The 26,819-nt window shown below is 36.6% G+C and overlaps 2 protein-coding genes across 14 annotated transcripts in view; both read right to left on the bottom strand.

The window, feature by feature from the left end:
- The window catches only part of CCAR1 (cell division cycle and apoptosis regulator 1), a 46,660-nt gene extending 45,685 nt beyond the window's left edge, over positions 1–975 (bottom strand). Inside the window, exon 1 of one of the 6 annotated variants that reach the window (XM_055591385.1) lies at positions 840–975. The gene's annotated coding sequence lies outside the window, so the exon portion shown is untranslated. The other 5 variants (XM_055591370.1, XM_055591393.1, XM_055591360.1 and 2 more) reach the window with 5 other exon arrangements.
- Positions 976–9,347: 8,372 nt separating this feature from the next.
- TET1 (tet methylcytosine dioxygenase 1) overlaps positions 9,348–26,819 on the bottom strand; it is a 131,456-nt gene continuing 113,984 nt past the window's right edge. For 7 of the 8 annotated variants that reach the window (XM_055591287.1, XM_055591295.1, XM_055591337.1 and 4 more), the window contains 6 exons: positions 25,252–25,402; positions 24,824–24,910; positions 21,266–21,355; positions 19,371–19,508; positions 16,055–16,403; positions 9,348–13,057 (listed from right to left, as the gene is read on the bottom strand). In XM_055591287.1, the coding sequence (XP_055447262.1) occupies positions 12,045–13,057; positions 16,055–16,403; positions 19,371–19,508; positions 21,266–21,355; positions 24,824–24,910; positions 25,252–25,402 (1,828 nt within the window). In that variant the 3' untranslated portion in view covers positions 9,348–12,044. The remainder of the gene's footprint in view (positions 13,058–16,054; positions 16,404–19,370; positions 19,509–21,265; positions 21,356–24,823; positions 24,911–25,251; positions 25,403–26,819) is intronic. The other variant, XM_055591301.1, reaches the window with a different exon arrangement.

Below are 26,819 nucleotides of genomic sequence, written 5' to 3'. Positions count from 1 at the left end.
CTTCCTCGAGGAGAAAGACCGTTGAAACAACGGATGCCCCTTAAAGAACCATCCCGAAGACCCCTCCCCCCTCAAACCCAGCCAGAAGAAGCGAAGATCTCAGCCCGCGCACTCCCTTCCCCCCCACACCTCGGAGGGGCCAGAGCTGTGCCATCCATCTTCCTCCAGCCCCAGCTCCTCGCGGGCCGCAGACCAAGGGAGAGGGAATCCTCCGTCCCGGAGACTGGGCGAAATGCAAAGAAGGGAATACCGAGAGCTCCGGTACACATAAGCCCCCAGCGGTACAGAGAAGCCTCCACTTCCCAAAACCCGTGCCGCCGGGCAAGGCTCCGACGCGAAGCCAGGAGGCTAAAGCCTCACCGGCTGGAGAGCGAGAGACAGCGGCCCGCAGCCCCTTCGAGCCTGCCAGGCAGAGGCCGAGGCCGAGGGTTGCCGGGGGCACCGGAGGGGCCGCCGGAAGAAAAAAAAAAAAACAACAAAAAACCCGAGGCGGTGGGGGAGGGGCCGGCCGCGCCGGGCCTGCTCCGACCCGCACAAAAGGGACTGTGTCTCTCCCGTCCCAGTCCCACGAGAGCCCCACCGTCGCCAGCCTACGGACGCCGTGCTACCAAAACGGCCGCTCCCGGCGCTTCGGAGGATCCAACAGGACGTTAGGAACCCCGGCTCGGCCGCCTGCCGCTCCAACCGCGAGGATCAAACCTTCACCTGAATCCGATCCCAGTTAACACCGAAGCCATTTCAAACCCATCAGACTTAAGCGCATGCGTCAACCTCCCCGTCTGCCTCCGCGCCTCTGCCCCCTCCCCAATCTCTCTGAGGAACGGCGCACACGGGCTTACGTTCTACGTGCGCGCTCCCGAGGTAGCCGTCAATGCGCTCACCCCTTTCACTACGCAACTGGAATCGGAGCTTGCCTAAGACGGGTTACCTTGCCACTTGTATAACAATGAGCCGACTGTCTGTATCTCTGCGCAAGCTCAAAGGAAGAGGCTTCGCCGAGTGTGGGAAGGAAAGAATCGGGAGTCATGTGATCCATGAGCTCGCCGCCATTTTGGGGTTTTTTTTTTTTTTTTTTTTGGAGTTCAGGTACGTGGGAGAATGACTATATCCAGTGACATCTTCCTAACTTTTTGAAAAAATTGAGATGAAATTCACTTAACATATAATCCCATCGTTTAAGTATTTTATTGTACAATTCAGAGGCTTTTAGCATTTACATAAAGCTGTGCAACCACCATGCGTCCAACCCTTGAAAAGAACTCCCACCCATTACGCAGTTCCTCCTTAATCCCGGCGCTCTCCAGCTCCAGGCAACTACTAATCAGCTTTCTTTCTATGGATTAGCGTGTCCTAGACATTTCCTGTTAATAGAATTATACTGGGACTTGCCTGGTGTTTCAGTGGCTAACATTCCAAGCTACCCATGCTGGGGTCCCGGGGTTCGATCCCAGGTGAGAGAAATAGAGCTTACACGCCAGAAGTAAGACCCATTACAATTAAAAAAAAAAAAATTATACAGGCTTTTTGTGTGATTACTGTATGGTGTCCAAGGTTCCTCTTGTAGCGTGCCTTAGTACTTCATTTTATAGCTAAAACGATTACTTTATATGAATAATACCATATTTTGTTTATCCATTTGTCAGTTGATCTTTGGGGTTGCCTCCACTTTGGGGCTACTATGAATAATGCCGCTGTGAACATTCATATAGAGTGTTTGTTTAAACTCCTGTTTTCAATTCTCTTAGATTATACCTAGTAGTGCGATTCTGGGTTATCTGGTAAATTCTATGCTTAACTTGTTGAGGAATTGCGAACTTGTTTTCACAGTGACTACACGCATTCACATTCCCACGATTAACAACGTTAAGTATCCATTCTATGAATATGAAATATCTTTCCAATTATTTAGGTCTTCTTTTAGCATGTATTACAGATATCACAGTTCAATTTCTCACACTTCCCCCCCCCCCTTTTTTAACTGCACTCTGCAGCTTGATGGAGCTTAGTCCCCCAACCAGAGATCAACTAGAGGTGGAGGCTTAAGAGTCCTAACCACTGGACCACCAGGAAATTCCCTTGCATCTCCTTGAGTAAATAAATGTTATTCACCAACTATTTCATTGTTCTTCACACTTGGTAAATGACCAAGTAAGGAGTGTGCTTTCATACGAAGTACAGGGGAAGTCACTGGGATGTTTTAAGCTGGGGAATGTCATGACCCAAGATTTGTGTTTTGTTGTTTGTTTTCTGTTTTCTGGCCGCACTGTGCAACTTATGGGATCTGTTCCCCCACCAGGGAATCAAACCCATAAACCCTGATGTGGAAGTATGGAACCCTAAAACTGGACTGTCAAGGAATTACCCACAAGATCTGTTATTAAAAGATAACTCTCTTAAAGGATTATTCAGGTTGTTGTCTAAAAGAGCATCAATTAAGATAAAGGAGGGCATTCTCTGGCAGTCGTGGTTAGGAATTAGTGCTTTCACTGCCCAGGTTTCAATCCCTGGTCACTGGTCAGGGAACTAAGATGAAGGATCTAGAAACCGTTTCACTAAATAAATAGTGAAGGAAGTGTCTATTTGGCCTAGAGAAGACTCAAAAAACCTGCTAGTTGTCTTGTAGGGTACCTGTCGAGTTAGGATATTAGCTGAGCTATTTATTCTTCCATCCCCTAGAGTGTTGTTCAGGTCTGTCTGTACGTTCAGCATCTCTAATGTCTCCCTTTTAACCAGTCAGGAAGGAGGTAATAAATGTAGTCTCTAGCTGCCTGGAGAGGAAGTGGGGAAGGGGAGGTGGGGGCCAGTGGAGTAGTTTCTATCACTAGAAGGAAGACTACTGGGATGCTACAGAGAAATAGGTTTCAAACTAGATGAATTTAAAGTAACTTATTTTCCTATAATATTTGCTGGAATATGACTAAAAACGTATTTGTTTTTTGTGTGTGTGTGTGTTTTTTTTTTTTTTTTTTTTCATTTCGGATGGTAGAGAATCGGCCTGCAATGAGGGAGACCCAGCTTCCTTCCCTGGGTCAGGAAGATTGCCTGGAGAAGAGAATGGCTAGCTACTCTACTATTCTTGCTTGGGTAGGCCCTTGGTTGCAGAGAGTCAGACATGACTGAGCTACTAACTTTTTAGGATGTCAAATTTAAAATAATGTTAGCATTCTGTGTTCAGGATTAAGTTTTATTAATGATAAATCCAAGGGAGGGCATGAGTCAATATAGAACAAGGTTGATTAACAGCTTTGCTAATTACTAGGGGTGTCAGCTTAACCACTTAAAGTTCCTGAATTCATCTGTAAAGTGGGGTTAGTAAGAGCCCTTACTTAATAGCATCACTGTGGGGATTAAATGGTTTAAAACGCAAGGGTTCTGCCACAGCCATCCTGATTTGGTTTTGAACCCAATGCATATATTTGGTTATCTCCAAATAAATTGTATTGTCCTGTGTAGTTAAAAATATGTGACTTTTATTGGATAGTAAATGCAAAAAATATGATTTTGAAGAGGAAAGAAAAATTAGACCACCAGGTGCAAAATAGAAGTATAAAATTTATTTAAAACCACCCACAAAGTTCTGTGTAATCAGGAATGATACAATTTGCAATAGTTTTTTTTTTTAAAAACTCATGACAAAGATTTAAAATATAATTTCAATTACAGTATTCATTTAGCCTTATTCAGTTAGAACAACTAAAAAAGAAACTTTATGCTCTAAATAAATGAGACACACAGGAAAATATAATAGACAATTTTCACAACTATCTTTACATGTATTTTTCAAAACTAGTACATTTCAAAGCATTTTGCTACATAAACATGAAATCATGTACAACTGCTGTGCACCAAAATTTAGCTTAATTAGGTCTTTCAAGTAACATGCAATTTCAACTCACAAGTCTTCAAGTACTGCTAGTAAGTGTTCCCTTGTTTGCAGAGCCACTACCTATTGATCCTGAATTGAAATCATCATAATTAAGATTATCTTTCCCTTCTACATGTTGAAGTGCTTTTATAAAAACTGTTCCCCCCATGTGTTAAGAACCAAAAATGGATATTTGTGGGGTTTTAAAATCTTTACTAACCTATTTCATTGTATGGGATATTTAATACAGTAGGACGGCAATAGGTAAAATCTTCCAAAGAAAAAGATCAAAGATACAAAATAAATAGTAAATATACCCCAAAGAGAGGAAAAAGTCAGCTGGAGACATAAATATTATTTTGTAAAATTGATAATTCTCTATTGGGAATTTAGTACTACTCTACTTCACCATGGTGAAGAATCTGAATATTTTGTTCCCACAAATGATAAGCATAATCGGTATCCTCCAAACAGATATTGATACGCCTGTGAATCTATTTGGTAGGTCACCACATAGCATAAGAGAAAATGAAGAAACCAATAATCAATACTTTTCTTTCTGCTGAGCAGATTTTTGAGCTTCTCTTTAGGGAACACTACATGATTTCTTAGTAACCGAAAGATGACTATCCACCCAGACATCACAATACAAAAGCTGCCCTTTACTTTTACTACAAAATCATTCTGGAAAAATATTTCTCTTAAAGCACCTATCACAATGTTAGCTCATAAAAGTTAAAAAAAAAAAAAAAAAGACCGTATATCTGTTTGTTTTTTTTTAAAAAGAGCTCTTTTTGTAAAGTCTTACGTCATCAGGGATTTATTTAGCAATATCACAGAGAAGCATTAGGGTAGGCAATTATTGAACTAAATCACCAAAAATGTTATTTGACTATTTTTAGAACAGTCTGGACTATGTTTTTTGTTAGTAGCCCATAATATACTGATGAAGTAGCCCAACTTTCCTCTTTATAAAGAGCTTACTAAAAACTAATACATCTTATTATTTTTCTTAACTCTCTGAACAAAGGTATATTTAACCTTTGACACAGAGATTTTACATGGCTGGAAAAGTAGAACAAAAAACAAATTCAAATAACTGGGAGACAGAGCTATTTCTGAGAGATGTCAACAATTTTACATGTTTACCATGAGTGCCTGGAAACTAAAATAATCAGTTTACCCAGCACATTCCCTTCAACCATTTCAAATTACAAAACCATTGAATTTTGATTATGAGTTGTTGACCTTGTTTCCCTTTGTTTCAGTAGTATGGGGACATTCTTTAAACAAAACAACAACAAAAAATTTTTACAGGGGTAAAAATAAAGCTTCATTAACCTAAGCCCTAATACAGAAGTCCTATGAATCTGACCGGACCTTCCAATATATGCATAAGAAAATAGCTGGCTAAAATAAATAGTGGAAACAAAATACTTCGGAAGCGTATTTTCTGTACAATAAGTAGACTTTGTATTATTCTTAGATTAGATCTGACAAAATATTCACTCAGTAACACTCTCTAAGTCATAGTTTATGGCAAAGAAATCTGTTCAGCAGTCTGCAATTATTACCTTAGTCTCAAATGAGTTGACTTGCTTTGTGATTAGGAGAAAGTCATTTGCTTTTCTTGCCAATCTGCAGCTTTATCACCAATAAGAAGGGAACATTGTTCTCTGTCCAACCATCAGTATTATGGAGAAAAAAGTGACAGATAGGAAAGAGTTTGATAGCCTAAAACATTATAAAGTACAAGTATTATAATTCTTATTTCCATATTTTCTTTCAAAAGGGTTCCTCATTTTGAGTTGCTATTTTTTGGAAAGAAACTGGTATGGAGTGAGGAGTAGAAACATTATAACGTGGTTTTGAGCTGGTAGGTGAACCCACAGGCTGCTTATAGGAACACAGTTCTTCCTTTCTGCCCCTTAACTTCCTCCACATGTCCTCAGAAGAAAGCACTTCTGATGACTGACTTAACTCTTCGGATTACTTTCAGTCCATTAAAAAAAAAACTTTTCTCATCTAGGTTATAAAACAGTTCCTATTATTGCCAACAACCAAATTCCAAAGGAATAAATCTACCTTAGAAAACAGAAACCATCCACAAAATTGAGCTGTGAGATAAGGAAGAAAACAGGCAAAAAAAAAAAAAAAAAGAGAAAATACTATCTAGTCTATAGATCACACCCACTAATTCAAAGTCACTGGTCAGAAAATTGATAATTAGTATGATGTGTTACACAGAAATAGCAAAGCTGGAGTGCTAGAATATATAACTTTTCAAGCAACTTTTTGTGAAACATTCAAACACTAACAAATGAAATGAGGGTCAAACATCACTGGGATAGGTAAAGAGCACTTGATGCTAATCTGGGGGTTCCTAAAAACTGAATTTGCCTCTTAACCAAAAGGGCGGACTAAAAGCTTGTAATTCTTTTTGGTATTATCCCAAAAAGGATTGATGAAGTGATTTTAAAAGACAGGAAAAGACAACTGACCAAGTTCACTGCTATTCTTAAAATTAACCATGTGTATCTGTGTAAGGGACACACATGGGGGAATGAAGATAGAACAGAGAGTGGAAGCAACAGTCTTAAAGAAAATCAGAGGAAAGGACTGAAAACTAAGAAGAATGAAAGTACACTTGCTGACAATGTAGCTTCAGTAAAATGAGAAAAGAAAAATAATACCAGAGTTTCTGCTCAAAGATGCAAGTTTATACCTAGCCAGATGGAGAAGAAACCAAATTACTTTCCAATATTATTTCTCCAAAAATGAAAATGTTTCTGAGAGTTGAGGTTTTTTTGTTTTCTTTTTTGGTGTTTTTGTGTGTGTGTGTGGTGATTGAGAGAATGCTTTTCGTAACAGCTACTAGGACTTTTTTTTTTTTTTAGGAAAACTAGGTTTATACTCGTAACCAAGGGTTTCCAAAGTTGCACTCAGACATAAAAGGGTTAAATCCATTTATATATAACATTTACCTTAGACTAAGATTTATTTTAATTTAAGGGACATCTATGGCTGAGCAAACTAGAAGAAAATTTATGACCCAAGGAAGATCATGAACATCACAGTAGGGACGGGAAAGGAGTACAACCAACAGAGAAATGATTAATGTTAGACTTTTACAGCTAGAGATATTAAACAGTGCAAAAGAGAAACACAAGGTGAGACCCTCACAGAGGGGAAAATAAGCAGTGACAAATACACCTGGATTACCTGAAGGAACAAAACACATGCCCTTTGAAGTCAACAATGGTATTTAATTCAATACCGAGAAGAAACAGGCATTGAAGGGAAGTCGTCCGGATACCGGAATGCAGACAATTAGTTTGTCAAGTTCATTGTGGACAAGAAGAGTGATGTACTGCATTAAAACCAGCTCCACCATCTCCAAAATTAACATAAGAACTCACACTCTTATTTTATACACTAGAGAAAAGCAAAGATTCCAATGATTCTCAATATATTCCAAGAAAATACACAAATTCCACTTCTGATAAAGAACATACTGATTCTTTCCAAACTGTATTTCAGAGCCATGGATGGCATCTTTTTTTTTTTTTTCACTTGCCAAGTTAAGAATTATGTTTTATTCAGCGAAACTTCTAAGGACTTCAAGCCCAGGAGGCAGTCTTTCAGATAGTTCTGAGGGACGGCTCCTGGCATCATTTTGTAAACCATTAGAAGAAAGCTCAACACGGAGCCTAATTTGGTTTAAATAAATCCAGACGTCTTCAGAAATCAGGGCACTGAATTCTATTTTGGTTAAGTGTGCCATATCACTGACATCAAAGTTACACAAGTTCAGTACATTTACGGGCAAGTTTAGGAGCTGTGCACAAAACAGTATTCTAACACACATAGACAGTCCCATCAAAATAACTAGTCTAGGACTCTGTTGTGAGGCCAACTATGCAAGAATGTGGATAGACTGTACAACTATGGCTAGGGAATATATACAATGGAAATATACTTTCCCCAATTATTCCAACCATTCAGTCTTCTATAACTCCCTTTATGTGCCAAACACTTGTTCCAGGGGAAATAAAAACCTGTACTCTATCAGTACTTGATTTTCATTTATTGAAATAGCAAATAGGACAATTGCCACATTTTGTGAGATGAATTAACAGGACAGCTTAATAGGTAAAAGTCATCTAGATTTCCCACAAAAGGCCCACGAAACTCTACAGGCAGGGAAATCTTGATTCAATTTCACTTCTTACCCTGAATTGCTCAGAAAAAGAACCCAAAAGCCATTTTATTTTGACTTGTACCAAAAATAAGATTACTTTATAGTGATAAAGTCCCCTGTGGGTGAGCAGATCAAATTTTCCTATAGTCCTCCTAACCAAAAAGTGGCCTTCATTTGACTGTTTAAATTTTATTTCCAAATGTAATTGAACACCGACACTGACATCTGTCTGGGCCCCAGTGACTGGACTGTATGACTTCTAAGGTATCTTCTGGGGCTGTGAGAGGCCACTATTTTACCTTATTTCACAAGTCTCATCATAAATTTCTACAAGAGATCAAAATTCCCAGTTGTACTAAATCTAGACAAAAAGGATTTCCATGCATCAGGAAGTTGTGAAATAGAAGGTAGCTATATATTAAAGGTCACATACAGCTACTGATTTGCTGGGCACATTCAAAGGAAATGCTGTGCCCATTATTTGTGGAAGTTGTCATGCAATGTCATAAGTTCGTCCAAGATAGAAGATATAATTTGTTTTAAGAATACTAAACTTAAATAGATTGGGGTTATTTTCATACATGCTGTTGTGAAATAAATGATAATCAGTAGGAATCCACTGAAGTAGTAACATTAGAAAGTAGGTTACTTCATATGAATTCGGTACCTCATTTACACAGCGGTATGCATTCAATTAACTATATATTGGGGTTATGTCTTAAGTAAATTGCTTATGAATCTCATCTAGTTGAAATTCTATATTTAACAAATGAAATTATTTCATCCACATGCAGACTTCATAATAAGGAATGTGGAAGGGTATTTAAGATGCAAACATTTTGCAAAACTTGACCTATAGCTATACATATTCAGCTAGCCTCAATTTTCAATAAGAATATGTTTCAATCAGGTTTATGATATGATCTATTTGATACTTTGTGGATGAATTGGAAATATGAAGATGAGGCTGACAGGCACAAGAGAAAATTGTTTTCATCAATGGCCTGAGAGCCATTAAAGAGACATTGAAGGGCAGCATGACATTTTGTAGGATTCTACATCAAGTAGGAGTTATCCTCTCATTATAATTGGTAACTTTGTGACTATGATGAACAGGTTGGGCTAACTTAAGGGCCAAGTATAAATGAATTCAATTATCATACCATGAACAAAGGCAGAAGATGAAACATAAGGCTATAAAAGAGGTAAACAAAAGGTTTTACAGTAAAACATAACAGAAGTGTAGAAATAATGTTAGATGACCAGTTTTCTGAGTGAAAATGTCATTTCAAACAAATTTATTTCCTTGCTTCATGATAAAGAGCATTCTAAAAACAGTAAAGCCAGCATACAATCACAATCCTGCAGGACATATAAGCATGAACTTTGAAAAAAAAATCACAGGGCACACAATGGGATGGTACACTGTGAAACTTGGGAAATAAAGAGTTCAACAAGGTAGGAATCATAGGTGGTTCCCACCAAGGGGTTATCAGTTGAGGCAAGCCATTCATGGTGCTACTTACAATAAGAGAATGGAAATATTTTAGTTGAGACAGGGTATTTTCATGTATTCATTTTGGTAAATTGCGACTAACTTCACAGATCTGAATGTTCCCCTACGTCAACAATGGTGTTTCAAGTTTAGATTGTTAAGGAATTTATTCAAACTTAGTGACAAACTGATTTGAATAGCTGCAGATGTATTGCAGTGGATTGTTTTGAAGGGAATTTGCTGTTTTTGGAAAAAAAAAAAAAAAACAGTACCTTTTGGGATTTTAATTCTTTAAGTTTACTACGTCAGGGTGGTGACTTAAAGAAAAACAAAGCTAATACTTAAATTCGGCAGACATTCAATGAGAACTGAATAGAGAATGGATAGATGGATGGATGGATAAAGGTTCTTACAACTTTATCCATTAAATCTGTTGAGGAAATAATTTCTGGTGGGAGCTAAGGCCTAAAGTCTAAAACAAAATATCACAAGGGTGTACTCCTGATAGTCTAATACTAGTAATATCTTACTGAAGCAGCGGAAACAATAAACAATCACTTATTTATATACTCATATGTATAAGAAACCTTAGGCTCACAAAAATATACATGTTTTCAAACAGAAATCTAAGGCACACAAAATACTAAAACAAGTCAATGATTTACTCTATTTTACATATTCAAGAAGCAGAAATCTACTTGACAAGATGATGGTCAATCAATGGACATTTTGTTATTTACAATCCCTTCATATTCCTTTAGTCAAAATCAGTCAAAAGCTTGAAACTGATACTTTGCACCACATATTATTTTAATATAAGTTACAATGAGTTTTCCTTTAGATAGCTTGTTGGAACTGTTTGCTTTTGCACCAGAAATGTGAGTGTTAGCGGTTGTGAGCTTCCTATGGCATTTCCAAGGGAGAAGCACCAGTAGGTTTTCCATACTCCCAAGGAATCTGACACTTTGAATGTTATAGCACCTCTGCATTTTAACAGAATCAAGTATTTCATTGAAATTTCTTCTTGTTCTAAACATTTTGATTGGGAAATCACTTTTGCTTTGCTATAAGTTGAGTCAATAAAGCAATGGGAAAAATAATGGGAGAGCTAAAATAACTGGAATGCCTATTTTCCTGTTACCTAGAAAAAGATGAGTTAACATTTCCCCAAAACAATATACTTAGATAAACTACTTTGGATTAGCTGTTAACGGACAAACCATGTTTAGGATACCATCCCTACTGTTTATTTAGAGAGAGAGAGAGTGTGTGGGGGGTGGGTGGGTGGGGGCGGCGGCGGTGTGTGATGATGATGATAGGAAATTTACTATCAAAAAAATTTCTACAGGAATTTTATTTGTCTTCTGAACCAGAATGACTTTCAGAATGAATAAGGGGTAGATAAAGTTCTTGCCACATAATTTTTTAATTTTATCACCTTGAAACTTTAGAAGCATTTGACTCTTCAGAATCATCTTATGTCTCATCTCCTTTTGGAAACATCTTTTATGGATTATATTACAAAAGCTGGGGTAAAAGTAAATCAGGGCCATTGTTGCTCAATCAGAAGAGATCACTCTTATTTAGTTCCAAAGAAAAGTTAATCAATATTGGTGATATGCTTCCTAATTCCAATTTTACAGAGAATTAACAATTTTTGCATGATCTAACTATTTTATATAAGTAGCTAACCTTTGAATGAGAAAGGACACATTTAAAAAACACAAACCATATACATGATTAGGATACACATTGCAGTTAACAAGATGGAACTCTACACAGCAAGAATAAATGATTTCTCTTGTATGCAAGTATGCACAACAATAGACAATAGGATTCTTATACTATACTATTTCAAGTTACTTTTAAAAATAGAAAGTGCTTTTAAAATATATATTTACAATTTATGAACAGCCTCCAACCATTACTAACAATAATGAATTATTTTATACAGGAGAAATATTTTAAGAGAGAAAACACTTCATTGGTTTATTTCAAAGGAATATGCCGATTTCCTAGCAATGATTGGAAGATGTTGGAACAATGGCACCATGAAATAATAAATCAGCTTATTTTTGTGTCGATGTGGTTAAGCACCAGGAGCTGTGTAGAGTTAACACTGTGTGTCTTAATTTTACATCATAGCACATGAACCTGTTAAAATCCTCTAAAAATGACTCGTTTCATAGTAAACAATTTAAAGCACCAAACTGAGTGATTCTATCAAGGTTAACACCTAACCAAAACATTTCTTTATGTATTTAAAACTATAAAACTTTAATTTTTGCTTAAAATGTGCACCTTCTACCAATTGTCAAAATATAGTCACAGTTAAGAAATACCCACCCCCAATTTTTTTTTTTAACCTCAGCCTTCAAATGGGTGAGATGAAGCTATAGTAAACGACAACATGACTTTCTTTTAAGAGCACCTTGAAAAAATACACTGCACTCGCAAAGGCATTAAGAAGGGGAGAAAAGCCTTCAGACCCAATGGTTATAGGGCCCCGCAACATGTGTGAGAGCATAAGGGGACACAGTGACAACATTGTCATGGGTTAATGTTAACGCTTTGTGAGAAGGAATCTGGCTAAATTCATTAACTTCTGTGGACAGTTCAATACCCTCGTTAGCTGCCTGGTCTTTCTGCTCGGAGGCTTTAGTTTTCTTATTCTTAGCTTCTTTCGCCTCGAACTTAATCTTGTTTAGTTCGAAACCGTGTTGGGGCTTAGTCAGGTTTTTGTGCTGGTAGAAGACTAGAGAGAGGCGCGTAGGGTGATTTCGGTTGGGGTGGTCAACAGGAGTCGTGGCGTGAAGCTCTCGCCGGGCGCACTCGATCAGAACCGAGCCGTGGGAAGGCGCTATAGCCACGCCGCCAACATTGGCATCCAGGAAGATGTGCTCACTGTCTGACCAATACTCAACAATGTGGGGCAGTTTATCCTCAGCAGGTGACAAGGGGTCGTCTGACAGGGCGTCGTCTGATGGAGGCTCATCTGCTTCAGAAGGCTGCTCGTCTTCTTCCACCAGAGAGGAAGCAAGCTCATGAGGAGAAGTGATGAATGGAGGCTGCTGGTTTGGCTGATTGGAAGTTAGCTGCTCAGATGGGCCAATGGGAGGCTCAGAATAACCCAGGGAATTTGTCATAGGAGTAGACAAGGTGGGAAGAGGAACCACTTCACCAGGCTGTGCAATTTCAGCGCATTCCCCAGCAGCTACATTAGCACCACTGTGTCTTGCAGAAGGCATTACGCAGTGGGGACTGCTACCTCTTTCTGAAAACCCGTACGAAAGTGATCCATCATTCTTAAGAGGAGCTGTTGTGACCAAAGCAGTCTTAGAGGACCAGGAGAAGGCTGGAGTGAAGTTTGCCTCTTTCCCTGGGTGAGGAATGGACTGGGTTGGTGAGTAGCTTTTAGTGTTGTCCGAACCTTTGAAGATAAGATGGGGTTCAGTTTCACTTTTTATTTCAGGTTGCGCAGTCTCTGTTTTATTTCCTAAACAGAGAAAAGGACACCAAATGTAAAGATAAACATAAACTAATTTGGTAGTTGTTATCTTTTAAAGATTAAGTACAAAGATGAATAGAATAAAACCAGATGATGGCAATGATGGTCAATTTTGTTCTATTTAAAGTCTGACATATGCACGCATTAAAAATTGTAGGTGGTTTGGGTATGCTTTTTCATTCAATACATTTTTACTTAGAGTTGATTACTTTGGAAATAATCATTTAAAAAGTCCACAAATTTAGCAGGATGTCCATTGTCTAAAATGGTAGGATACTAGAAATGACCCTAATTGGCTATGAAGTAAATATTAAAACCATGTATCAGAATGCAGTGCAGATGATAATATGGGGACAGCAGCATTTCACTACCCAAAGAACTGTTTAGATACATTTTAGATATTGCATGATCAAATTTCTGAAAAAGTTAAAGTAAGTAACAATTGATAAAGATTTCTGGATAGCAAAAGCATCATATTAGGCAAAGTTTATTATTAAGCAAAAGGAAGTAACATAAATAAGCTATTTGTAACCTCAAAACAAGTGTATTTAAGCTGCATTTCTTTCTCACAAAGTAGGTAGCAATTTATTATGATGATGATATTGGCCAAAATGTGGGCCATCCACTCTGACATATCCATGCAAATCTCATATCAAATGGAAACATTTTTCTTGAGGACATTCTCCTTTTCAGAAGTTCTAGCAAAATGCTTGAAAGGTGGAGCTTCCATGGTGGCTCAGTGGTAGAGAACCTGCCTGTTCCTATCCATGGGTCGGGAAGATCCCTTGGAGAAAGAAATGGAAACCCACTCCAGTATTCTGACCTGGGAAATCCCATGGACAGAGGAGCCTGGTGGGCTAGAGTTCATGGGGTCACAAAAGGAAAAAAAAAATGTTTGAAAGGCAAAAGCAGTAGATCTTAAGAATCAAAAAAACAGCAAAAGTAAAGTGGTGCTGTTTTAAAACAATAAAGAAGAAGAAAAAGCTCTCATGGGTAATATTACAAAAGAACAAGAAGTTATAGGGCAAATATTGTACATTTGGCTACTAATAGAGTATATATTTTAAAAGAATAACATGTAAAGATGCAATTGGGAAATGACAGAAGGGTGAAAATGTTATGACTGTCATAAACAAGCAGCATGGAACCAGATATGTGAATGTTAAAATAAACCTAAGTATCTGTAAAGTGGAGCTACGAGCATAAAGGAATGATAATTCTTCCTCGCCTCTTCCCTAACTCTGTTGACTCTTTCCCAGTGTTATATAAAGTCTGCACTATCAGTTCTCTCATCTTAAAAAAAACAAACAACTTTTCTTAAAAATACAAAAATCAAAGAAGTTAAAGAATACCTTGTAGCTCTGACTTTGAGTATCAGTTTAAATTCATAGTATTATTTTATTAGGCTCCCTAGAGGAATGGCTGATTTTAGATATGGGGCAGGATTATATAAGAGGAGCCTAGAACATCTTGTCAGCACAGAAAATTAAGGAAGTTATCAAAGACAATCAGGGTCACGACAAAAGAATCATCTTCTCTGAATAACACTCTTATTCAACTGCTTTCCTAACACCTCAACTTGAATGTCTGACAGGTATCTTGAACTTTTACCATGTCCAAAAGTGAGCTTCAGATTTCATCAGGGTAAACCTTTACACTTTTTTGGTCCACACTCCAGATTAAATCTATCAGAAATCCCATTGATTCTACCTCAAAATATCTAGAATCAGACATTTCTCATGTACTCCTCATTAGCCACTCTGATCCAAGCCTCACTGTCTCTTTCTTAAGTTGTTAGGATAGCTTGTTTATCAGCACCTTAATATTTCTCTGCCCCGTCTGACTCTAGCTACAATCCAGTAACTGGAATGTTATTTTTGAATCGGATCATAGCCCCTCTCTATGATGAAATATCCAGAAACCTTCCTCTCCCTCACAATACAGGCCAAAGTTTTACAGCAATCTACAAAGCCCAGGGTGAACTGCTCAGATGTCCCTCTTACCTCTCTGATCTCATATCCTGCTGTTCTACCCATTTCACACCCTGCTCCAACCATACATGTGCTCAGTCGTGTCTGACTCTTTGCAACCTCATGGACTGTATCCTGCCAGGCACCTCTGCCCATGGAATTTTCCAAGAAAGAATACTGGAGCAGATTGCCATTTCCTATTCCAGGGGATCTTCCTGCCCCAGGGACTGAACCACATCTGTTGAGTCTCCTGCATTGGCAGGTGGATTTCTTACCACTGCGGTACCTGGGAAACCCTCTGTGCGTCAATCATAATGGCTTTTTTGCTTATATCAAGTATTCAAGGTAAATTCCTCTCTCCTAAACTTTGCATTTGCCACGTCTGCTACCTGGAATGCTATTTCTCCAAATAAAAACATTGCGGATTCTCATATTCTTTAGGACTTTACACAAATTCCTCAGTCAATCCTTTTATGACAACCCTGTTCAAATGGAATTCTTTCAGAGCACTATCTCCCCTCTTATTCACTGCTATAGTACCTAGAACAGTCCAAAGTAGTGCTCAGTAATATTTATTGAATGAACTACTTAAACTGATGCTGAAGCTGACGTAGTAAGACTTCAAGGCAGTGATGTCATTTTATCTGTGTTGAGACAGCTTATTGGTTCACAATAGCTGAGGAACATACAATAAGAACATGCTTTGGTTTTGTACTTTTTTTTTTTAAGTATAAATAGAGGGGAAAAAAATACCAAGAAATACTGATAGGTCACTTTCTGGTTGACTTATAATTCTGCTAAGAATATGGAAATACACTGTGTCTTCCTTTGAATTCTAAATGAACTATATAAAAATAATTAGCTAATTGGATTGACTGATGTCTGATCTAAAGTTTTCTTTTCATAATGCCTCATTCTCAAAAGAGTAGCAAAGATGAAGCTGCAAAGGCCAAGTGCAAATGCAACTGCCAATGGAAGTTGCACACAGAAAATTATCAGAGTCCATAAACCTTACCTAAAAGGGGCAGTGATGAAGCCTTACTATTGTTTGTCATTGAATTATTCTTCCGCTTGATTCGAGGAATAAATTTCTTTTCCACAGCCCTTATCTTATGTGCCAGAACCTCTGTCATCATCGCTGCTCTCTTCTTCCCAGAACGAGGAACGGGTTGAGTAAATCGCATTCTTTTTCTCTGGCGGGGTGCAAGGACCATGATGGCCCCAGATTTGATCTTGGCTTCCATTCCTTCCCTTGATCCAAACTCATCTGTGTCTGCAAGTTTATAAAGAGGAAGCACATGCAGCTGCTCATCTTGAGGAATAACACCAAATGAACGGTTATCTTCTCGTGTTAAAGTGCAGACCTGATAGGAAGAAAACATGAAATGGGAACCAGAGATCCTGCACATCCATCAGTTATTCCTACCTTCTTAGTTATTCCTACCTATTTACTGTTGCCATTGTGAAAGGGAACTATTTTCAATTGGTTACTGTGATAGGTTAATTCATTTCGGAAAAATATTTTATATATCAAGTTACTCAGTGCTATTCAATATGAGTAACTTATCAATTGTTTTTAAGCAGACCAGTGTAATTTTGAGTTGATTTTCTAAGTACATATTATATGTGTTTATGCATTTTATAATATTTTCAATATGAAGGCTTCTTTGTTATATTCCATCTTGTTCCACAGTTAATAGTTACTGAATTGTTCACTATCATCATATTAAATAGCAATGAATAAAAGATATTACTTCAGGCTACAAATCACACTATTTCTTACTATTTGAATAATGTCACATTCCTTGGTTAGAGGTGGCTAAATCATGAGGAATTTTCTAATTTGCTGTGATTTTTCTCTATGATTTTTTTTACTTCTGCTTGTAAGTGAAATTTATCTACACATATTTTACCCTGCCCTGTTTGTCAAGGTGAGTTTTTTTCTCTTCTTCATTAAAAAAATTGACAGATATTAATGAAGCAAAAGAAGCTCAGGAGATTTCATTTTCTAGCAGGACTTATATACCCCAATACTTTTAAATTAGCTGAAATATTTTATCTGAATAAATAATTGTTCTGCTCCATTTTGATTTTAGGTAGGAGTATAACAGTAAGTCTGTCTTTTTCTTCGATGTAATATAGGGCTTTTTAAGAAAATTTTGTCTTGGACTTCCCCAGTGGTGCAGTGGATAAGAAACCAGCTGCCAATGTAGAGGACACCTTCTTCGATCCCTGGTCCAGGAAGATTCCAGACACCAAGCAGAAACTAAGCCCGTGTGCTTAGAGCCTATGCTCCACAACAAAAAAAGCCACTGCAATGAGAAGCCCACACACTGCAATCAAGAACAGCCATCACCATAACTAGAGAAAGCCAGCACAAAGCAATGAAGACCAGCACAGCCAAAAATCAATAAATTAAAAAAATAAAAATTTTGTCTTGAATATAGCCAATCTCAGCCTTCTCTTTACTTTATAAGTTATTTTTGAGGTGGGAGGGAGGTTCAACAGGAAAAGGACATATGTTTACTTATGGCTGATTCATGTTGCTGGATGCCAGAAACCAACACAATATGGTAAAGCAATTATCCTCCAGTGGAAAATAAAATTTTTTCTAAATTATTTCTATTCATTGTAGAGAAATGAAAATACAGGGAAATGTAGGAAATTCCTGACATTGACACATAAAATTATATTTATCATAAATTAATATTTTAATGGTAATTAATTTTCAAATGTCATTAAAGAGCCATCAAAAATATATCCAATGATCTCATTATTTTTCATTAAAACATTTCTTCCACAACTAAGATCTCTTCCTAAGACAGCAAAGTATTTTAAGACTGGAAACTGCAAGATTTGATTTCTCCAAGTTGATAGAACTTGATGGATACAGATAATAAAGTATGTTAAAGGTTTTTAAAGTCACATGCCTTTCTAAACATCTACTGCCACATTTACCATCAAGGCCTGAAACACTGAACTCTTTACGGTGTAATTTGTTAATAATTTAAAAATAATAATCTTTAAAATTGGAATATTTCACTTATAAATGTTGACTTCAATTTATTTGGTCACAGGGAAACTAAGAAGGGGACAAAGACAAGAGCATAATTACAAAGACCAGGGAAATAATGAGGAAGAAGAGTTGGCAGAAAACTTTCAGTTCACGTTTTCAGAGGTGGGGAAATCTAGCATCACGCCAAGTTCTAGGTATGCGCCTCATTGCATAAGCAATAAGAGGAGTGCAAAGAACAAGCATTGAATAATACATAAGAAAACAAGGGGAACCAAAACTTAGTTTGATTCTCAACCTAATCTAACCCGATCACTAATAATTATCTCTAATGAAGGAACTCATGGAAAATGTACTAGCCAAGCAAGATGTTAAATTACTCTTCAGCTAAGATTCCTCTGGATGGATTTGTAAAATTTCAATATTTGAAAATAACATTAGTCTCAGAGACCAGAGTCAACATCAGTGAAAACGCATGATAGACCAAAAAAAAGTTATTTTTGCTCCTTAATCTGTTGCTGATAGACCGCACAGACCAAAGAAGGAATGAAGACTGCATTTTGATGGATCAGACGGTACACTTTCAATCAAAGTGGAACAATCATAGCTCTGTCTTCAAAGAGGCCAAACTGGTATAGTTCAGAAATAGAGGCAATCACCCTCTGTTTTACTGGGTAAGAAGATATCTACTTGAAGCAAACTCATTTCCCTTATAAAAGGACTATTGCATGATCTCTCCTGAGGTCTTCTCCTTACTTCAAATATATTTTGAATGATTTCATGCTATAAGCGTATGATTGTTTTCCATGGCTGTAAACATAACAAGCACATATATGTGCAAATATTTCTTCTAAATATTCCTACAAACTAGTATTAAGAACCAACATTAAAATTTTGGCACACAGTTCCCTCACAAAACCCCTGAAATACAGGGGAATTCCTTGGCGGTCCAGTGGTTAAGACTCCACGTTTCCAGTGCAAGGGAGATGGGGTCCTATCCCTGGTCAGTGAACTAAGATCCTGCAGCCCATGATGTGGGGCAAAAAACAAACAAAAAACCCATGAAGTACAGATGGCAAAAAAAGAAACATTAACTTACTTAACTTCCTACCTACCAGTTTGATAGCCAAGAGTGGTAGCTTTGAATAACCATGTAGTCCTCCATCCCAACAAACCTACCACAATATATAATTTGAGACATTCAAAAAAATATTTCAGGCTGGTTCTATAACTTTTGGGGAGCACTGTTGATATCAGGCCCTCAGCTTGAGACTATGTTGATGGAGTCTTTAGAATTAAAAGCTACCCAGGTACATACCACTGTGCTCCCATTATTCATGTTGTGAATGTCCCTGTGGGGATGGGCACAGAAGTCTAGGCAAGCAGTGACCCCAGAGAAAGGACGACCTTCTTTCTTCCCAAGCCGACATTCTCGGGCAATGTGTTCAAGCGCCACCTGAAGAGTAATGAATTACCCACAGTTTTAAGAGACAAAAAGAATCACCTTCAATAAAGATAAAAATCACCTTATGACAAGTTTATAACTTAGTTACACTTATTATTTCAGAGATTTAGATTATCATAGTGATTGTGTAGTTTAGTAATATTCAGGGTAAAGAATTTGAGGCTATATGAATTAAAATGACAATCACTGAAGGCAACAGGAGGACCCTGATACTTGGTGGTGGGTAAATAAGAAGAGTAGCCTGAAATATTTCATTAGGAGAAAAGACTAATATAGTGCTTTGATCATGCATCCAGTGTTCAAGGTCTATAACAACAGTATAGAAAGTCAATTTGTAACCGTTTAAAATGAAAGGTTAGAGAAGCACCCTAGTGGTCCAGTGGCTAAGACTCCAGGCTCCCAGTACAGGGAGACCAGGTTAGATCCCTTGTCAGGGAATTATATCCTACATGCTGCAACTAAGACCAAAGATCCCATGTGATGCAACCAGGACCCAGCCTAGCTAAATAAATAAAAAAGCAAATAAATAAAATGAAAAATAAAATGGAATTGGACAGAGACCTTGTTATTCATGATAATACAAATAAATATTTTAATTTTTATCATCTATTTTAAAAATATGCACCCTTGGTCATGTTTTTCATTTTTATTTGTTTTTGGCATAGTTGCTCTGTTTGCAGGATCTTATTTCCCTGACCAGAGATAAAACCTTTGCCCTCAGCAGTGAAAGTAAGGAATCCTAACCACTGGACCACCAAGGAATTCCCTGGTTATATTTAAAAGGTATTTTACACGTCTTTCTACTTTGTCTGCTATATGATTTACCATTATTTTCTCCCAATGTATGGTTATCCTTTTCTTTTCTTTAAAAAACATTTTCCGATTCAGCTAAAGACTAACAGGGGGTACTCTTTCTGCCCCCTTCTGATGCCTATGTCAGAAGCTTTCTCTAGCTCCTTTATACTTTAATAAAACTTTATTACACACACACACACAAATAATAAATAAATAAATAAATTAAATAAATAAAAAATGTTTTCCCACCTCAGTTTGATTGATATTACTGACATACATAACATATGTAAGATTAAGGTGTACAATGTGATCACTATATACATGTATATGTTACAAAATGATTACCACAATAAGGTTAAACATAATTACAACTTTTTGGTGTGTAGAGGTAACATTTAAGACATAATTAAAACTTTTAAGTATAATACAATATTATTAAATATAACCAACAAGCTGTGCACCAGGTCTTATTTATCTTATTGCTGGGAGTTTGTACCCCATGGCTAATATCTCCTGATCTCCCCCACTTCCCAATTGAATTAAATCTCAATGTGGATATTTAATTCAATTGCCATGAAAAGAAAGTGAAAGTGAAGTCGCTCACTCCTTTCCTACTCTTTGCAAGCCCAAGGACCTTAGCCTTCCAGAGTCCTCCGGCCCTGGGATTTTCCAGGCAAGAGTACTGGAGTGGGTTGCCATTTCCTTCTCCAGGGGATCTTCTCAACCCATGGATCAAACCCAGATCTCTTTTTTTGCAGGTAGACACTTTACCATCTGAGCCATCAGGGAAGTCCTCAATTGCCCTAATACTGTTTTAAAAAAACACTAGATAATTGTCAATAAAAGATCTACATTGAGGTAAAATTTGAAAAACAATTTCTGTTAACAAGGACATTGTTTAGATGTAAATTTCAACCATGTTTAAAAGCTCTATATAAGGTCCCAAAACATACCTGGTTTTGATAAGCAGCTGGAGCATACTGCTTATAAATTGGAGCTAATTCTGTAGCCAAACTCTGTAAATTATCTTCAAGGTTTTTTTCCTATAGGAAAAGACAGTCCATAAAAGTTGTTTCATAATTACATGAGTGATGAATTTATATAACATATGAAAATGAATTATACCTCACTGCTGATATGTTCGTTGTTGGTGCACAGTTCATACTCACCCTGATAAGCTACCAAAGAAAATGACATGATTGCTACCATAAAATCTAAATTATTAGTCACTGTTATGCTTAGATTTAGTCTTTTGAAATTAGAAGTCTATGTTATCAGCTAATGAGAAATCTAACTGGTGTTAGAGGTAAGTTACAAAGCTGCTCATGTCACAAGAACCACATTTTATATTTATTCAATAGTAGAGGGCACTTGAAGTAAATCAAGACAACTTTCCTGGTGGCAAGTGGAGATGTGGAAGAATTCTCACAGTGAAACAAGGTTCTATAACAGAGATGGGAGAGCAACGCATATAAGGCACATACTGTGTATCAGATCCCTGTGCTAAGAGCTTCAAATATAATAAGTAGGCAATAGGCAGTCTAAATCCAGTGTTTTCTTTTCTACACAGTAATGTCTACAAACTGAGGAAGATTTAATAGAACTGTGGAGAAGCCTTAACACTTTATCAAGATTCTGGGGTCTAATGATAGTAGAAACATGTAAGACTTTTTTCGAAGGAAAACTGTCATGACAAGAGTAGTAAAAATGCCACTGATGACAGTATGAGGTATGGAGGAGAGAAAGGAGCCTTTAGTAACACTAGCTGGAAAAACATTGTGATCGTTTTTCAGAGATGATTGTATCCTAAATCAAATCAGAGATTGATAAATGATCAGTCACAAAAGACAAGTGATGAAGAACTGACAGCAATGAAGGGCTTCAGCGGTTTGAGGGTTTCTGTCTCATTTGTGATCTGGTAGATGAGGAAGGAAAACCTTCCTGAGGATCAGTTCACCTCTGGTATACAGCAAACTATTATAAAAACCAAAGCCACATAGCATGTAGACATAGGAAGTTAATTCTTGAGTGCTTTATAAGAAGACCCAGTCTTGGCAACTGCAAAGCACCAGTGATAATCCTTTTAGTTTCCTACTCATTTCGGTTGGTGTGTTCATTGAAAAGGAAATTCATATACATAGGGTCTATATCTAAATTGCTCTCTTCTATTCATCTGTCTACTTATATATTTGTTACTTAATGTAGCTTAATAAATATAGTCAGGGAGATCAGATCACTGACAAAAAAAAAAAAAAAATCCTTCCTGGCTATACTGACACATAATTTGAGGAAAACTTCAGAATTACTACTTAAATGGCTAGTTAAAAGACTTTATTACATTTTATTGCACTTGGATATTGGGTAGGGTAAATTGTGTTTTACTGCTAGAAGAATGTTATGACTCATTCAGTGTCACTAGTCAGGTTGGGGAATTTTTTATCTTATGAAGTAACATTTCTTGTATATAAATGAAATAAAGCACATAAATAGAAAAAATTAAAACATTTAAAGATGATTATTATTGAATGCAGGTTCTTTATCCATATTTTAAAAATCCTTACTAACTGTTTCATTAGAGTAAGTGGGTGTATGGAGATCTCTTATTAGATCTTTACATAATGGGGCTCACGCCCTACATCCCTCTGCCCTTCTCACCCTGTACCTTATCTCTTGGGTCATCATCTCCACATCAATGCCTACAACTACCACCTGGATCACATATTAACCCTGAGGTTCTTACTAATGACCAGACAGCCTCATTTGGATTTCTCTTAAGAATCTCCAAGCCAGGGCATCCAAACTGAATCGATAATCTGTCTTCTATAAACCTAGCCTTGTTTCACCACACCCTTTGTCAAGGAATAGCACCTAGTTTTAACAACCTGTCCAGAACTACTACTTATCATTTCTTCTGTCACAACCATATTCTAACTCACTACTATCACTTCTTTGGACTATTCTAAGGCAATGGCACCCCACTCCAGTACTCTTGCCTGGAAAATCCCATGGATGGAGGAGCCTGGTAGGCTGCAGTCCATTGGGTCGCTAAGAGTCGGACACGACTGAGCGACTTCACTTCACTTCACTTCAATAGCTAGCCTATCTTGCTAAACGAACTCTTAGCCAACTCCAGTCCACAGAGCAGCCAGAGACATTCCATTAAAAAAAAAAAAGGTATCATTATATTACTCTCTGCTTTAACATTCTTCAATGATCTTCCCATATTCTTAAAGGCCACTATATGCACCTCACTCTCCCTAGCCTGCTGAGCTTCACACTGGTCTTTTCTCAGTTCCGGATAAGAGGAATGCTTCTTCCTGTATTATAAACACTACATAAACATTACTCATTGTTAATAATAACCATAAGCAAAAATTGATCATTTATTATATGAGTGTTATAGAATATGGCAGCTTCATCGGGTAATTATTTAGAAAAAAATTAACTTTAATTTTAAGGTTTATTTTAAGGAAGAATTCACATCTCATTATCCAATATTCTGATCTTTGAACATGTTACCTTCTCATTATCAGGTATTTTATATGTCCTTTTAGTATAGTTTTCTCCATAAAGGTCTGATAAACTTCTTGTTAGACTTCTTCTAAGGTATTTTATCTGCAAAAGACTGCTCTCTAGAGTGATTTCCCTCTTTTATTATAGTAGATGGGAACAAATTTTGATTACTCTTTAAAGGGATCATTTACTTATTCTGAGCTTTCCTGAAAGATGTTACATTCCTTGTATTATAGATACAATTAGAGTAATTCCTGTTGCTTTATTTTGTGTTTCCTATTTATCTTATATCCCAATTAGATATTATCTTATATCTCAGTTACATTTTTTAAACTAACCTTGCTGACTGAAGAATGGGTTTTTTTCCACAACTAGTTCAAAACTTATAAATTACATTTGTATTCATCTAAAAATTTTTAAATATACACTTCTCAAATATGTATTTCTGACAATATTTAGAGCAGTATTTTCCAAGCTGTGGGTCATGACTCTTTAGTGGGCTAAGAATTCAGTTTGGTAGGTCAAAACTAGAATTTAAAGAAATGAAATTTTATTAAAAAAATGTTTTGCCGCATCATAGTAATCCTCAGCAATAACTATCAGATATTAACTTTTTAATATTTAAATATTATCTTTGTTATATGTAGTAAGGCTAAATGTTATTTTGTAATAGTTTTATCTATTCATTTGAAGATATATTTTTCCAAATAGTTACTTGTAGTATAAAATGTTTTTACACTCTTGGTCACAGCACAAAGCTTGAAAAACACTGATCTTGGAGTTAATCACTATCTAAATTCTCCCCACTCCAAACAAATCATAAAACATTGCCACACTTAATTTATATAGGTGCCCCACCCCCTCCCATTGCCTACCCACCCCTGATTTGAGAAGAGTATTGAATTATACTTATAGGTTGTTATTTCAATTAAAAAATGTAAGTACTCAACTTATTTAATTTAAACTTAACAATAAGGTTGACTAATTTCTTTGCTCACCATGGCCTCGTGTTCCGGACAGATTGGTTCCGGTTTCATATATCTTCTTTCTGGATTACGTCCTTTAGTAATTCTTTCATAGTAGTGCTGTGGGTAGTAAACTTACTGAGTCTTTGAAATGTTGGCAAATAGCTTTATTCATTGTTCCTACTTTGGCTGGGTATAAAATTCTAGGGTTTTTTTAACAGTGATTCTCTTTAGGGTGAGGAAAGGAGGGAGTCAGGGACAATTGGAATTTGGGTTGATAATTAAAGATTTTACCTACATTATTTAGAATTTTAAACTATTTTCTTATATATATATATACACACATATAGTTACTATTTTGTCACTATGTTCTAATATTAATTTTTTACAATTTAAAAAAATTTTTAAGAAATGTACTTATATATTAATAAGTATAATTCATAAGTAAAAAGGATACTTACATGTAAGGGAGAACTTGGATCAATTCTAAATCTTCTAGGACTTGGGCTTCTGCCAAATTTGCAGCCATTAAAATACATACTCCATGAACAGCCAAAAGAGAAGGAAGCTCCACAAGTCTCTGGATCAATTCCTTGACATGTACAGGTACGACTGTAAGATGATCATTGCAAGGGAATGAACTGATAACGTAGGATAATACCTCCAACAGAACATTTCAGGTTCATGTATATATAGAAGCAAGGATGGATAATGAAATTATTTTAACATATCTATTTCATTACTTATTTTATCTAAGGTAGTGTTAACAACACAAAGCTAATAATACTTGAATGTAACTAAAGCTTCAATTAAAATGTTTGTTCAAGATTGTAAATCCAATAAAAGGCAAGAAACCATACAGATCTGAAATATATATAACCTTGTTTGATTTGGAGATATCCAAGGTAAGGAAATAAAGAGCCTGGATTTTAATCATAGATCAGTTTCCTATCAGAATTTGAAAATTATAGCACCTCATTGGACTTAAATGAGGTGCTATATTTAAGCACCTCATTTTTGAAAAATGATAAATAAAAGAATATAGAAATTTGAAATCAAAACTATATTTAATTGTGAAAGTCAGGAAAATGCTGAATATGAAGAAGGAATAGTTCAACTATTCTAATTTTCACTAAGATAAAACATATACTTTAAAGGGAGCAAAAGATTACAATTACTTGAAAAGAAAAAAAATAAGATGCAAAAGAGTATCAAAGAAGAGAAACTTTAAATTGCAGGATTTCAAAGAAGTCAAAAAAGTAGAAAAATGTACTGTGTTTAGTCGCTCCGTCACACCCAACTCTTTGCGACCCCATGGACTGTAGGCCACCAGGCTCCTCTGTCCATTGGGATTCTCCAGGCAAGAATACTGGAGTGGGTTTCCATGCCTTCTTCCAGGGGATATTCCCAACCCAGGGATCAAACCCAGGTCTCCTGCACTGCAAGCAGATTCTTTACGTCCGAAGCACCAGGAAAACAAGAATACTGGCTTCCCTGGGGATTTCCAGGGGATCTTCCCAAACTGAGAATGTAGTTTAGCTATTAACTATGAGACCTAAAATTGTCTCCTAAACAGTCAACATCACCGATGATGAGACAAAAAGACTTTAAAATAGCCCTTAATATTTGTGAACTGAGTGTAGTATTCTTGCCAATAATTCCTGAATTGAATTGAATCAGGAAGACAATCAGAAATTGAGCAACATTTTGCAAAATTACCTTGTCCCTTTCAAAAACACAGTGCTATGAAAAACTGAAAAAAGATAGATAAAAGTACCAAGGAACCCAAAAGACAAAATAACTTATTCCATCAAAGCCTGGGTGGGAGAAAATTAGTATGCAGTACATCATACGAAAGTAGATGATATTTGAATTAGAGAATAGCATTTTATCCAAGTGAAATAGCCTAGTTTTGATAATTGTACTGGTACCTGGTTTTGATAATTGTACTGATAATTGTACTGTACCTCATTCTCTGAAGTATTATTTAGAACTAAAAGTTTGCAACTACTTCACAAATTATCCAGAA

This window comes from Bubalus kerabau, chromosome 1 (assembly GCF_029407905.1).
Source record: "Bubalus kerabau isolate K-KA32 ecotype Philippines breed swamp buffalo chromosome 1, PCC_UOA_SB_1v2, whole genome shotgun sequence".
NCBI lineage: Eukaryota > Metazoa > Chordata > Mammalia > Artiodactyla > Bovidae > Bubalus > Bubalus kerabau.
This window is presented reverse-complemented; position numbering and strand designations above follow the sequence as displayed.